Source organism: Physeter macrocephalus, chromosome 7 (assembly GCF_002837175.3).
Source record: "Physeter macrocephalus isolate SW-GA chromosome 7, ASM283717v5, whole genome shotgun sequence".
NCBI lineage: Eukaryota > Metazoa > Chordata > Mammalia > Artiodactyla > Physeteridae > Physeter > Physeter macrocephalus.
The window spans coordinates 82,443,436-82,458,533 of NC_041220.1; the positions used below are offsets into that span (position 1 = coordinate 82,443,436).

Consider the following 15,098-nt stretch of genomic DNA (forward strand, 5'->3'; position numbering starts at 1 on the left):
CACGTGGGATCCTCCCGGACCGGGGCACGAACCCGTGTCCCCTGCATGGGCAGGCGGACTCTCAACCACTGCGCCACCAGGGAAGCCCTAAACATGTTCTAAAGACTGTGTGAAAAGATGGCTTAATGTCACCACAAATATTTTTAGTAAGAAATGCAGTTGTCTCATATTTAATAGCTTTCAAGAGCACTGACATTTATTTTGTTACTCTGCTGTACATTTTACAGTCCATTTGTGCCGGTAAGATCAATGGATACTCTAATACTCAAAACCATATGGCCATGGCAAGCAGCTGATAAATGGGTTACAGTTTCTTTCCAGGCTAAAAAATCATCTTTGCCTTGCTTGGGAGAAATCTGGGGCCTTGAGCCAACCCTCACTTGTTTTATTTTTAACAGAAGTCGCAGCTTTATATGTAGATACTTCACGACTTGCTTGTCGAAATGAGGCACCATCTCTTCAGGCTGGAGCCTTGATGAGGCTCATCAGTTTCCATCCAAGGTTGTCAGTCTTACCATCTGCTAGTCTGATGGTCTGAGTCTGTATCTCCACCCTTAGTAACACACAGTACCTGCAGGCCAGGCCCCCATCAGAATAATAAGCGGGGGTAGTCTGATAGCCAGGTCTTGTCAAAAGCTGCATCACAGAGAATTGTTTGAAGAAGATGCAGCCTGACTGAGGTACTCCCATATCAAGCTGAGCCATCAGAAAGCAGTTTCTAAAATATCTTACCTGGCTACCCCTACTTTATTTTCTGATTTATAAAAGAGAGTTTGAATTTCTAATCACATGCCCTGGGAGTTTCTCCAATAGTTACATTATCCAGCAGGAGCATTGGTATAGATAACTGAGAATCTGTTTTCTTTAATTTGATAATTATAAGTTTAACTCTATACCAATATGCTAAAACTTATTAAAATGGGGCAGATTGGAAAAGTTTGATTCCCCTCTCCATATAGTACTGTTTTTTGTTAGGTGGGCTTATGATACAAATGGAAGTATATCACCTTCTAAGTATTTCACAACACCTAGCATGTTTATGCATCTTTTATATTCCTGACTCAATTTCTGGCTTGTTTCTCCCAACAAAATTAACCATTGTTCTTTCATCAGAAAAAATCATACTCAATTTACAAATGGGTCATTTCTTCATTCTAACTAAAAACTTGTACATTTAAAAAAGTATGAAGTGAAACTTTTCTGCAGTTTGTGAATGGAAACCCTCTGCGAATGGTTGAAATTTGTTATAATGTTGTTTTATTCCACTTATTTTATCAGCCAGGAATGTATTAGTGTCAGATGACAAAAACCTGAAGGATAGTTTAAATAGACAGGGATTTGTTTTAACAAATCTCTTGCTAATGCCATCAGAGAACAAGATTCTTCCTATTTTTTTTTCTTCACTCTGGCATCCTTACAGTACAGGAATTTGTCCTCAGGCTTTTCATCTCAAGGATGCTTACATTCTAAAATGGCTTTGTGCTTCTAGATGTTGTTTCCCGAGAAGATGGAAAGGCAAGGAATGAAAGTCTTTTCTTCGAAGATTTGTCTCTCCACCCCCCTCCTCTTGCCCCCCAGGCCAGGAATTATTTATATTTTATTGACCATAAGTATGACATATGTTCACTCCTAGCTGCAAGGGAGATAGGAAAACAGTACTTTTGCTTTTAGCTTGTACAACAGGAGAGACAAAGACCTGTGAATTGTTTCTTTCACGGTCTCTGCCAGAAGTGTCCTTCCTGAAAGTGGACCAATATTTTTTTGCAGTCGTCTTCAGTATGGCTACTTTTTCTTAGTCATAATTTAATTTAGGGATTCAGAGCACATTTAATCTGAACCTGTTCACATAGATAATTCATTTTTCGAGGTGCAGATTAATTATATTTTTAAGGTGTGAGATGGTTTGATAAATCAAATTCCAGAACCCTTATGGCTAGATAATATATTGCAAACTTTAATGCTTTTAAAAGGCAGACTTTGTAGCCTTTTGAACAGTTTCTAATTTTGGTAGATCAAGCTGAACATAGTGGCTGTAGGTGCTGAACCAATGGCAGTTTTCATACGAAAATAGCATTAGAGGAGCTTTTAAAGAATCTAATTGAAGGAAGAAGAAAGTAATGAAATATTGGAAATGAGATAAAATTGTAATATAAATAATGCTCTTGGTTGAGAGCAAATGAGGAAAATAATGTGACAGAGCAGAGGTAACAACATACAGCAGAACAAAGACTGAACAGTCAGACAGCTTGAGTTTCAGTCCCTTTCTACCATGTACAGCCAGCCGCACTTTCCACATCACTTTACCTTTTTTGAGCCTCGGTTTTCCATTCTTTTCATCTAAATAGTAATTATACCAACCTCACAGTGTCATCTGGCTCCCCCAACTGGAAAATGGCTGGGCACATGGTAAGGGTTAGTTCACTGTTAGTTCACTTTTCTAAATGGCTAAAGGTGAAAAAGTGCCTAACTGTTAACAGGAAGGCATATGTAGTTCAAGATCTATGTCGTAGTCAACTTATGTTTCACGTGAAAAGACCCTTGCTTTATTAATAGCCTGTCAAGCTTCAAATGCTATCGTGTTACCATGTATTAAAAGTGACTACCTAAAATAAAACTACTCTCAATCCATTTTTAATGATATAGTTCCACCTTTATATGTTGTAGTAAAATTTGATGAGATTTATTAAATTTTAGAGAATACAAATGTACTTTCAAAATCCATATTTTTGTTTCTTTACAATTTTTTGTTTTTCTCCAAACTAGGATTTTAAGAGTGGACTTGGTATTACCATAATTCCTATGAATGTAGCAAATGTAAAGCAAGTGGACCGAACTGTGAAACAGTCTTTTGAAATAATCACTCCCTATAGGAGTTTTAGGTAAGTTATATTTAAACATTTTTTGTTTGTACTACTACAGGAAAGCTCGAGTGTTCCCCTTTTACATTGCCAGTGGTGATTTTACTTCTTCTAGGACATTTAATAGAATTATGTTCTTACTTTTTCATATTGTGTAATTTATTAACCAGTATGTAAAAATGTGCCAATAGGCACATGAAAAGATGCTCAATATCACTGATTATTAGAGGTACACAAATCAAAACTACAGTGAGGTATCACCTCACACCAGTCAGAATGGTCATCATTAAAAAGTCTACAAATAATAAATGCTGGAGAGGGTGTGGAGAAAAGGGAACCCTCCTGCACTGTTGTGGGAATGTAAATTGGTGCAACCACTATGGAAAAGAGCATGGAGCTTCCTTAAAAAACTAAAAATAGAGTTACCACATGATCCTACAATCTCACTCCTGGGCATATATCTGGAGAAAACTCTAATTTGAAAAGATACATGCACCCCAGTGTTCACTGCAATACTATTTACAATAGCCAAGACATGGAAGCAACCTAAATGTCCATGGACAGATGAATGGGTAAAGAAGATGTGGTATATATATACAATGGAATATTACTCAGCCATAAAAATAATGAAATCTTGCCATTTGCAGCAACATAGATGGACCTAGAGATTATCATACTAAGTGAAGACAAAGACAAATATCATATGATATTGCTTATATGTGGAATCTTAGAAAAATGATACAAATGAACTTATTTACAAAACAGAAACAGACTCACAGATGTAGAAAACAGACTTATGGTTACCAAAGGGGATGGTGGGGAGGTAAATTAGGAATTTGGGATTAACATATACACACTACTATATACAGAATGGATAAACAGCAAAGTCTACAAATAATAAATGCTGGAGAGGGTGTGGAGAAAAGGGAACCCTCCTGCACTGTTGTGGGAATGTAAATTGGTGCAACCACTATGGAAAAGAGCATGGAGCTTCCTTAAAAAACTAAAAATAGAGTTACCACATGATCCTACAATCTCACTCCTGGGCATATATCTGGAGAAAACTCTAATTTGAAAAGATACATGCACCCCAGTGTTCACTGCAATACTATTTACAATAGCCAAGACATGGAAGCAACCTAAATGTCCATGGACAGATGAATGGGTAAAGAAGATGTGGTATATATATACAATGGAATATTACTCAGCCATAAAAATAATGAAATCTTGCCATTTGCAGCAACATAGATGGACCTAGAGATTATCATACTAAGTGAAGACAAAGACAAATATCATATGATATTGCTTATATGTGGAATCTTAGAAAAATGATACAAATGAACTTATTTACAAAACAGAAACAGACTCACAGATGTAGAAAACAGACTTATGGTTACCAAAGGGGATGGTGGGGAGGTAAATTAGGAATTTGGGATTAACATATACACACTACTATATATAGAATGGATAAACAGCAAGTACCTACTGTATAGCATAGGAAACTATACTCAATATTTTGTAATAACTTATAATGGAAAAGAATATGAAAAAATATAGATATATATAAAACTGAATCACTCTGCTGTACACCTGAAAAAAAGAAAAAAATTATGTTTTTTTCATATCGTGTAATTTATTATCCAGAGTATAATAACACCTTGCAAAAGTGATTTGAATAATCATACAACCTGAAAGATACTAATTTCATGAGATTTGTGTAGTTTCTTTTCGTAATACCTCTTTTTCTTAGAAGGCTTGGTGAATTTTGACCCACAAATATGTGAAAAATTACTTTATTTTGAAGGTATAAAATAAAAAGAGATATTACATTGTCTTTAAGCTGTATTGTTATTTTGCCCTCTTTTAGCCTAACCAAATACAGTCTGTCCTTTAAGAACATTCCCTAATTACAATTGCTCCATGATTTCCTAAAAGGAACCTCAGCTCAAAATGTTGCTGAATTTAATGGATCTCATAGCACGTATGATCAAATATCTTAGCATTTTGATACATGTCTTGTATTATTGCACTCAGGTAATTTCTTTATTATGACAATGAAACAGAAAACTTAATGTGTGTTCTTAATATGTGTTAATAATCTGTAATGACTCTCTGGGTGCACCACTCTCCCAGCACCTCAATGTGTTCATCACCCTGAAAGCTCTTCGAACCCTGTTGTTTGGGGGATTTTATGGAGGTTTCATTTCATAGGCAAGATTGATGAAATCCTGGGCCATTGGTGATTAACTCCACCAGCCTCTCTCTCCTTCCCAGAGGTCATGGGATAGGGCTGGTTGAAAGTTCCAAGTCTCTAGTCACATCTTGGTCTTCTGCTGACCAGCTCCCATCCTGAAGCTGTCTAGCCTTCAGCCACAAGCTATCTTATTACGTATAAATGACTTTTATCATTCAGGGTATTCCAAGGTTTGGGGAACTATATACCAGGAACCAGGGACTAAGACCAAATATCTATTTTCCATTGTACCATATGGGCTCTGACCAATCTCTACAGAGAAGCAGAAACCACTAAGGAATTTATAAATATTATAGTGATGATGGAACCATGAAGTGATTCAAAAAATATAATCCATGTAGGCCACTCAATTTCTTTATAGCTTATGTAGAAAATGTTAATCCTCTGTTGTTTTCATTGTATCTCAAAGCATTTTCTTCTTCAGAACAGAAAATTTCAGTGTAAAGCATCATTTTGTGGGTCATTGACTGAGTTTGGAGCACTGTATGTAGCACATTTTCTGGCACATTATAAGTACTCAGTAAATATTTCTTGAAAGAGTGAACTGTTGTTTTAATGTTTTATTCCTTCCCTCAGGCACCCAATAAACACTAAGAATTACATGGCTAAAAATGAGTTAGAATTCTGTTAGAATAGTAATCACTTAAAACTTTTTTGATTTCTCAGTTTCTTAAAGCCATCTGGACATTCTTCTATTTTAAAAACAAGAATCTATTTTTTAAGACAAAAAATCAAAATTTCTTGTGGGTGTTTTTGATAACTTAGTTTCAGACTATGGCATATTTTCTTGGCAAAATAAGCCAATAGTCCTGAAACTCTGCCAGTCTCTTATTGATTATTATGTAACCACTGCTTAGGAAGCATGACTTCTCTTTTAAGCTTTTGACCTAACAAGGTGATTTTTATATCCTGGTCAGACAAATGTGTATGTTAATTTTGGTTCAAGATAGGTAAACAAAGTCATAAGCAATGCGGAAAGTTAAAGGAAAAAAAATAGATTTCTGAATGAGATGATTTTTAACAGAAAAGACTCCAACCGCCTGGAAGGCATATTTTTCAGCAGCTGTTTATTTATGAGTGAAATGAATATGCAAACTGAACATACTGCTTAATTGGCTTTTACAAGGGAGATCGATAATGCAGAAACGTTAATTGTTTCAGCTTTACAGCAGAGTCTGAAAAAGAGAAACAGGAGTGGATTGAAGCTGTGCAGCAATCGATAGCAGAAACTCTCTCTGATTATGAAGTAGCTGAGAAGATTTGGTTCAATGAGTCCAACAGGAGCTGTGCAGATTGTAAAGCCCCAAATCCTGACTGGGCATCCATCAATCTCTGTGTTGTCATCTGTAAGAAGTGTGCAGGTAATTAGTGATAAGTTATGTTCATCACTGTTTGGTGGCAGATTGGCACTGAATGCTCTTTAGTGTCGTATATACTGTGTCCCAGCTAATGGCTATGAAAAATAAAAACAGAAAACTACTACATTTAAATCAAATTTAGAAATATCGTTCTAAACTTCTCTTATGCATGACTTAGATATAAAAGTTGATTTTTAAGCATGTAATCATTTTTTTGTTCCTACTGGCCCATGTATGGATTTTAAAAAGACAATGCTGAAATTTTTAGGTTTTGGATGAATGTGTTTCAGAATGCACCCTGAACACGCTTGCTCTTCGTATGATTTGTCCCTTTTTCCTCAGTCATATTTTGTAAGATCTATTTTTCACATCAATCCGCTCTGTACTCTAATCTTGGTTCACCAGATCTGGTATCTCTTACAATGAAAATTTTTATATATAAGTATTTTCCAGGTGTATTGAAGTTTATGAAAGTAACCAGTACTGTGACTAATTTTCTTCTTGTGAACTTATACCTTACAAACTATGACAGCTCCTTGTATTTGGGAGGTAAGACAGCTGTCCAAGTGAGTAGAGGGAATGGACCCTAGCTTAGGTATGCGACCGTGGAGGTCTTGGAAAAAGTTAGCTACAACCTAAACTTTCCTTCAGCTTTTCAGCTCTACCAGGTACTGTGCTGGTCCTGGGAATTAAAATGATCTGTAAGACAAGACATGACATTTCCTGCACAAATATATAAATAGTAATTGCAATAGAGTGTGATAAGGGCAGGAATAGTTGAGCACAGGTTTCACTGAGAGAATGCAGAGAAAGAGCACCTCAGAGCAAAGACAGGACAGCTGCTTCAAGCCCTTCAGACTTTTCTAGAGCTTTGTGCTGCCACATTTCTCATCACACTGAAGTAGATGTCCTCATGAGCTAATCACCTACATCAATAGCAACAATAAAAAGCATCAGTTAATCCTCCTTGACTTTGTATTTTTTCCTAACCTCTTCTCCTCTCCAGTCTCATTGGAAGAGATAGCGTTTGTGTTGTTTAAGGCTGCTCTGTCTACATATGTTCCCTTCCTTTCCTCTCTTCTCGGGATCCTCACCCTGTCACTTATTCACTCTCTGTGTAAGTACAGTTGGTCCTCCATATTCACGGTTCTACATCAAACAACTGTGGATCAAAAATATTTGAAAAAAAAAATTTACAGGAAGTTCAAAAAAGCAAAATTTGAATTTGCATGTACCAGCAACTATTACATAACATTTTTTGTATTAGGTATTAAAAGTAATCTAGACATGAATTAAAGTATACGAGGATGTGTGTGGGTTATATGAGATACTATGGCCATTTTATACAAGGGATTTGAGCATCCTCGGATTTTGGTATCTGTGTGTGGTCCTGGTACCAATCCGAGATACCGAGGGACAACTGTATTCAACTATGGTTTATTTGGTTCAGCATATAAACTTGCATAATTCTGTTAACACCAGCTTTCTGAAAACTTACTATTCTCTTACGTATCATTCTCTGTTCCTTTTTCCTTTCATAGACAAGATACTTTCAAGCATAGTGGTCTGCACAGGTTTTCTTCATTTCTTTAACTTCCTAGTGTATCATTAGCATCCTGTAATCAGTCTTCGTTTCTCTCACCTCCAGTAAAAATATTTTCACCACATTTACCAGTGTATTTTACCTCTCAGTTTCTGTGTGGTCAGTTCCTATCTTCACTGCCTTCTCTGCAGTATTTGACACTCTTGACCAATCTGTCTCTCAGTGACTTTCAATCCTCCCACAACTTCCGACACACCATTTTCTCTTAGTGTGCTCTTATTACTCTGGTCATCCTTTTCCAGGTTACTTTTCCTTTGCCTGCTCCTAAAATATGTGTGTTCCCTTGGATTATATCCTAAGCTCTCTTTCACTCTGATGTTCCTGAGTGAGGTTGTCATTTGAATTCAATACTCATTTTTAAGCAGGGGATTCTCACTCTGTTGGAAACTCTACTCTTATAGCTCCTGCTAGATTCTCAACTTGGATTTGCCCAAGATACCTCAAAATTAACATGATAAAGTGGAGCTCTCATTGCTGCCCAGCTAACTGTATATTCTCCTATATTCCAAATCTTGGTCAGAAGCAATACTATCTACCCTACACTGAAGCCTAAACCTTGAGAGACCCTCTTGACCCTTCCTCTTTCCTTAAAGCCCACCAGGTCCCATCAGTTTTATCTTCTGAATATCTCTAAATCTGTTCTCCACATTGTTTCTTTTCCTGCTGCCTCAACTCAGATTCTTTCCTAGGCTACTCCAGCATCCCTTCTTCCTGCATGCTTTTGAGCTTGACTCCTTTTCGTATTGCCTTTCTGTAGTCTCCATAAGTGCAAACCTATGCAGATTCTTGCCATGGGAATTCTAGGGCTTTGTGCTCTGAGTAGTTTCCTTCTCAAAGAATGGAGGAAAGGAACCTATGTAATGTAGAGAGAGGAATGAGAGGAATGAGCTTTCTCATGCGCATTAGGCAAAAGGTCCTTAAGATCAAGGATGATGTCTTATATACCTTTTTTCTATCTCAGCTTAGAAAGAGTCTGACGTATGCCTGAATTTATACATTCTCTTCCAGGCATAATAGTAGAATAAAGAATCGACTTCAGATTTTTAAGTAGGCATTTATTACAGTTGTAACTAGTTTTTTTTAAGAGTAAAGGGATGATATCTGTATTTACTCACATATGTATAATTTACACAGACCCATTATAAAATGTTTTCAGTGACCTACAATTTCTAGTTAATTACCAAACAATGAAAAATATATATATATACGTATATACACATACATACATGCACACATACATGCATATGCACGCACACATATACACACATGTACATTTATACACACTTTTTTAAAGTGTAATTTTATACCAGTACAGGGTGGTGATGGTGATTTCTGTTATCTTCATTGTGGTTGGTTATGATTACTGTATGATTACCCCCACTACTGTAGGGTGGAAAGTAGGTATTGGTTTGTTTTAAGTTCAAAAGATATATTAATCCACACATACCTATACACGTATATATACACTTTTCTTTTTAAAGGTAAACTACGTTTACATAGAAATTCAAATAGAAATCAATTGTTTTTTTTTTTGACTTCAGGTCAACATAGATCTTTAGGACCAAAAGATTCCAAGGTTAGAAGTCTGAAAATGGATGCCAGCATTTGGAGCAATGAACTCATTGAGGTGAGTCTGACTTGACTGTGGTGGTGGTCAGCAGAGGTCCAGGAGGAGGTGTGCAGTGAGGTGATGTGGTTACTTTAAGAGCTCTCTGATCAAGTTCTCACCACATTATAAAAATGGCTTATAGCCTGTTTGATAGTAGTAACTTTCTACTTTAACTTTCCGAATGCTTCCTAAATGAGACAGTTATTTTAAAAATAAAAAATACAAGGAGCTTTAATAGTAATAACTACTCTTAAAGGCCTGGCAGCTTCTTTTTAAGCCAGAATTGACTTTCTTTCTTTTTAACCCAGCATGGATAAAATATCAGAAAAGTGAATGAAAACATTTGGCAAAATCGACTATTCTTTATCTTGGCCATGCTCTGTCACTAACTGAGATCATGTCTAACTTGCTGTCTCCTGTATCCATTCTCTGCTTAGGTGTCTGTACCACTGTCAATCACATTAGCCCACCTACTCAGCCATTTTAAATGAATCTGTCTCAATGTGAGCTACCTTCAAAAAGTAATATATATACTACCAAACGTAAGATAGATAGCTAGTGGGAAGCAGCCGCACAGCACAGGGAGATCAGCTCAGTACTTTGTGACCACCTAGAGGGGTGGGATAGGGAGGGTGGGAGGGAGATGCAAGAGGGAGGAGATTTGGGAATATATGTATATGTATAGCTGATTCACTGTGTTATACAGCAGAAACTAACACCACTGAAAAGCAATTATACTCCAATAAAGATGTTAAAAAAAAAAGTAATAATGCTTTTGATGCAATTTGTGTTGCTTGCAGTTTCTTTTCTAGCTAATCTTTTACCACTATTACGAGCAGCTAGACTATTTAAAATAGAAATGGTATCTGCTTTCACACTCCATCTTCTGGAAAAAGTTGGGTCTTGTATTTTGCATATTTTATACCAAGCTATGCTTTAATTTGTCATGTGAGTCAGTTTTCTGCAGATTCAAATACATTTTGTGAATTGATATGTTTTATAATTTTTTTTGATAATTCAGCTTTTTATTGTCATTGGAAACAAAAGAGCTAATGACTTTTGGGCTGGTGGTCTTCAAAAAGATGAAGAATTACACGTGGACTCTCCAGTAGAAAAGAGAAAAAACTTTATCACTCAGAAATACAAAGAAGGAAGATTTAGAAAAACCCATTGGGCATCTCTTACCAAGGAAGAATTAAATAAGGTAACCAATGAAATGTAACAAAAGACATGGATGTTAAGGTCTTTTTAAATATATGCCAAGGGTTTTGAAAAAATGTTAAAAAATTTTTTTGCTATTGCATAAAATTACTGTTTAATTTTATTTCCTTTTGTGAGATTGTGCCATTGTTTCTTTTCCCTTCATTTCGCTTGAGGATTCGTTATCAATAGCAAATAAACTTCTGTCCCTAACTGAAGTTTCTATCTGACATAGGCCCACACCATTTAAAACTTCGACAACTTTCCCCATTTTAGGGACAGGATACTGAACAGGATACTTCAGCCGGTACATTGTTGACTTGGTATCACCAAAATTAACTTCATTTACTCAATTAATTTATTTTTAAAAGCAGTAGTTTGTTTAGTGCCATTGATTTGAAGTGTCGTTTGCCTTTGGTTGAGTTATTCCAGGTCTTCTTGTGACCATTTTATGTTGCCCTTTTGGCAAAGAATTTGTTAAGCATCCTGCCCCCCTTTCCTTTATTGATTTTTGTGTTTGTTGCTTGTGCTTTTGGTGTCATATCCAAAAAATCATTTCCAATACTGATGTCAAAGAGCTTACCACTTATGTTTTCTTCTAGAAGTTTTATGGTATCAGGTCTTATGTTTAAGTCTTTAATACATTTCAAATTAATTTTTGTGAGTGGTGTAAGGTAGAGGTCCAATTTCATTTTTTTTTTGTTTTTCTCAAGTAGTTACTCAGTTTCCCAACATCATTTGTTGAAGAGACTATCCTTTCTCCATTGAGTGTTCGTGGTGAATAGATATTTATTGCACACTCACTCATTGCTGAATTCATTTTTAGGTTCTGGGGATACAGTTTTAGTAAACAGTAGCTGTGATTCTTTTATTCATGAGAGTGATCTGCACGCAGTGGAGACTGACCATAAACAGCTGCATGCCAATAAATATACCATAGCAAATGCAGCATGCTCTGAAGGAAAAGAATAGGGTAATGAGAGAGAGAATAAGAGGAAATACATGGGATTAGATTATGAGAGCAGTCAGAGGCTATATCCCAGTGGAGGGATGTTAGCTATTTCACTTTCCAGTATCCTCATTTTGCAGGTGCAGAAAAACTAAGACCTGGAGATGAGAAGGAATTGCCCAAAATCAGCTAGCAAATTAGTACAGTCAGGTACAAGAATTTAGGCTTCTTAATTCTGATGTGAAGGAAATTGTAGAGGTTAGCTAGACCATGGTAGAAAAGATAAGTACTCTTTTAGTAGTAGACCCTCTAGGCTGGAGCTGTGAATGTGTCCTGGGACTTCTTGGTTGTACACTCTTCTCTGAGCTGCCCATTGGGATAATCAGCGAGTGATTGTCCTGAAGTTGCATTATAGAGAGCAAATTAACCAGTCATCTGTCCAGGTGCACCATGTCAGGAAGGAGGAATATGGTGAACCCAAGGCTAAGAAGTCAGACAGAATCAGGGTGCCAGATCAGAGAGTTCAGAAGCAAATGGAAAGCCAGTAAAGTGAGGAAGCAAGAAGAGGGGATGGGAAAAGTTGTGAAGGCAGCTTATTATTTCAAAGGAAAAAAAATCATGTTCCAGGAGTTTTACTGTTTGTACAATGATGATGTATATCATGTCAATCATGTCTTATTGTGTCTTGCTTGCTGTTCCTCCTCCCTACCTATACCCCCTTCCAAAAGGAAAGATCCTGAATTTGTATACATCTTCCAAATTCCCAAATCATAACAGTAATTTAAAGATTCCTCACATCCCGATTGCTCTGGAAAATACAGACATACAGACATATATGCATACAACATTCATATGACATAACAAAACATTTAGTGGATACTTCATTACTACATTGGAAATATTTTGAATTTTCTGAGCATCAGCCATTGTCATAGTATGTAAACATACAAAATATCTCCCATGGCAAATATGACAGATTTGAAGGTTTGGAACATCACAGGAACAAAACAATGAATTGAGATTTGGACATCTTCGGTTGAAATTTAAATTCATGCAAAGCAGACCTTTTTTGTCTGTTGGTTAATTCAGGGCATAATGATTATTAGATTTATTTGTTAAAAAGGAATACAGGGGGCTTCCCTGGTGGCGCAGTGGTTAAGAATTAGCCTGCCAATGCAGGGGACACGGGTTCGAGCCCTGCACCTGGAAGATCCCACATGCCACGGAGCATCTTGAGCCCGCGTACTGCAACTAATGAAGCCCACGCGCCTAGAGGCCATGCTCCGCAACAAGAGAAGCCACCGCAATGAGAAGCCCGCACACCACAACGAAGAGTAGCCCCCGCTCGCCGCAACTAGAGAAAGTCCGTGTGCAGCAACAAAGACCCAACGCAGCCAAAAATAATAAATAAATATTTTTAAAAAAAGGAATACAGACTTCCTCTCAAAAATGAATTGGCAGACTTTCACACATTTGAATAGCTAGAATCATACTTTCTTCACTTAAAAATTGTATTTTCTTTTATTAACCAGGCTTTGTGTGCTGCTGTGGTAAAACCAGATGTTCTGGAAACAATGGCTTTGCTGTTCAGTGGAGCAGATGTCATGTGTGCAACAGGTGATCCTGAGCATAGCACCCCCTATCTGCTGGCCAAGAAGGCGGGGCAGAATTTGCAAATGGAATTTCTCTACCATAACAAATTCTCAGGTTAGTCCCTATCCCTTCATTCACTAGCCTGATCTCTCCTTATATATCCCTAAGAGAACTGAAGCATGAATCTGTTTGTTCCTCAAATCAGAAAAAACATCAGAATGAAAAGAAAATGTAATTACCAAAAAGATGGATGATGCTTATTAAGACCCATGTTTTATTTCATTTAAAGGGAAAGTTTAGGAAATAAATCTTTTATGTGTCTTTAATTTTATAAATGGGAGATTTAAACAGTTCATCCCACATAATCATTTTCACCAAAATTAAATCTGATTTTCATGCATGAATAAATACAACTGAAGTGCTTAGTTGCAAATTTTATGCAAAGTAAAATAAATACCTCTGTATATTTATTCTGTGGTATATTTGAAGTAGTTTCTCTTCTACCTCAAAACTCACCTACGTATTTATAAGCAAAGGGAAAATTGTTTACATTTCAGATTTCAGATGTGTTATTTCTGTAACTTTTCTAGATTTCCCTCAACATGACATACATTCTGAAGGTGGATTAAGTCAAGAGTCCTCCCAGTCCGCGTTCCTCTGTGACTTTTTGTATCAGGCTCCTGCTGCAGCTTCTAAACTCTCTTCAGAAAAAAAACTGCTTGAAGGTATCTTTTCTTGCTCCTTTTAGATTTGTTATCTGGTAAAACTTTATTTCATTATCAAAACAATTAGGTTTAAATTTTGATTGTTTTTTTCCCTTAAGATGTTAGATTTGATCTTGCGGTAGAGAAATATTTTTTTGAGGTTTTATAAATGCTTCCAGGCACAGATATTTTTTCATGCACTGCAGCAAAGATTTACCACTGGTTTGGAATGCTGAGTGAATTCTCAGCAGAATTCAGTGACATCTACCTCAGGGCCAACCAATTCTGTTTCAGGATTTAAGGGTTATTCCAAAAAAATATGAAACTTAGCCCCTTCCATTCGGGACAGAAACCCTAATTGGGGAGATAATATAGATAAATGTCAAACTGTAGGAAGAACTGACAAGTTTTCAGTACATATTCTATCAGTAGTTCAGTTTGTTCTGATGATAAATGTGTGTCTGTGTCTGTGTAAGTAAAAGAAAGCTTAAGCATGGTTTCAAAAAAATGATGTGAATTAATTTGATTTAACAACCTATTCTAGGTTTGTGGCATTAATCTTAGCAGAATCATAGTAGGTATTTATCCATCTATCCATTCAGCTCCTTGAATCAGGCATGTGCTGGGCATTAGGCATACAAAAATGAGTAAGACAGAGGCCTCATGTTCTTGCTATATACATTTAAACTAATTTTAGAAATGTCGGCATGAAAATATAATGATCTCTGTCTCACTGGAGCAAAGAGAATTTAAGAGAGATTAAGCTGTACAGGCCAGTTGATGATGGATATTCAGAGGCTTGGGAGCCTGGTTAGTAATTCCCTAGGTGGTAAGATCCAGCTCTACTACTCGATCAAAGGAACAGTAGGATAAAAAACTCACTTTAGAATGTTAATCTTGATCCTCATGCATTTGAAGTGATTATTTCAGGGCTTCCCTGGTGGCGCAGTGGTTGAGAGTCCGCCTGCCG

General features: G+C 36.6%; 1 protein-coding gene across 1 annotated transcript in view; it reads left to right on the plus strand.

Moving 5' to 3' along the window:
- ARAP2 (ArfGAP with RhoGAP domain, ankyrin repeat and PH domain 2) overlaps window positions 1–15,098 on the plus strand; it is a 184,216-nt gene that overhangs the window by 58,159 nt on the left and 110,959 nt on the right. Inside the window, exons 9-14 of the mRNA XM_055086113.1 lie at window positions 2,764–2,879; window positions 6,274–6,473; window positions 9,615–9,700; window positions 10,704–10,886; window positions 13,364–13,538; window positions 14,015–14,149. Coding sequence (XP_054942088.1) covers window positions 2,764–2,879; window positions 6,274–6,473; window positions 9,615–9,700; window positions 10,704–10,886; window positions 13,364–13,538; window positions 14,015–14,149 — 895 coding nt within the window. The remainder of the gene's footprint in view (window positions 1–2,763; window positions 2,880–6,273; window positions 6,474–9,614; window positions 9,701–10,703; window positions 10,887–13,363; window positions 13,539–14,014; window positions 14,150–15,098) is intronic.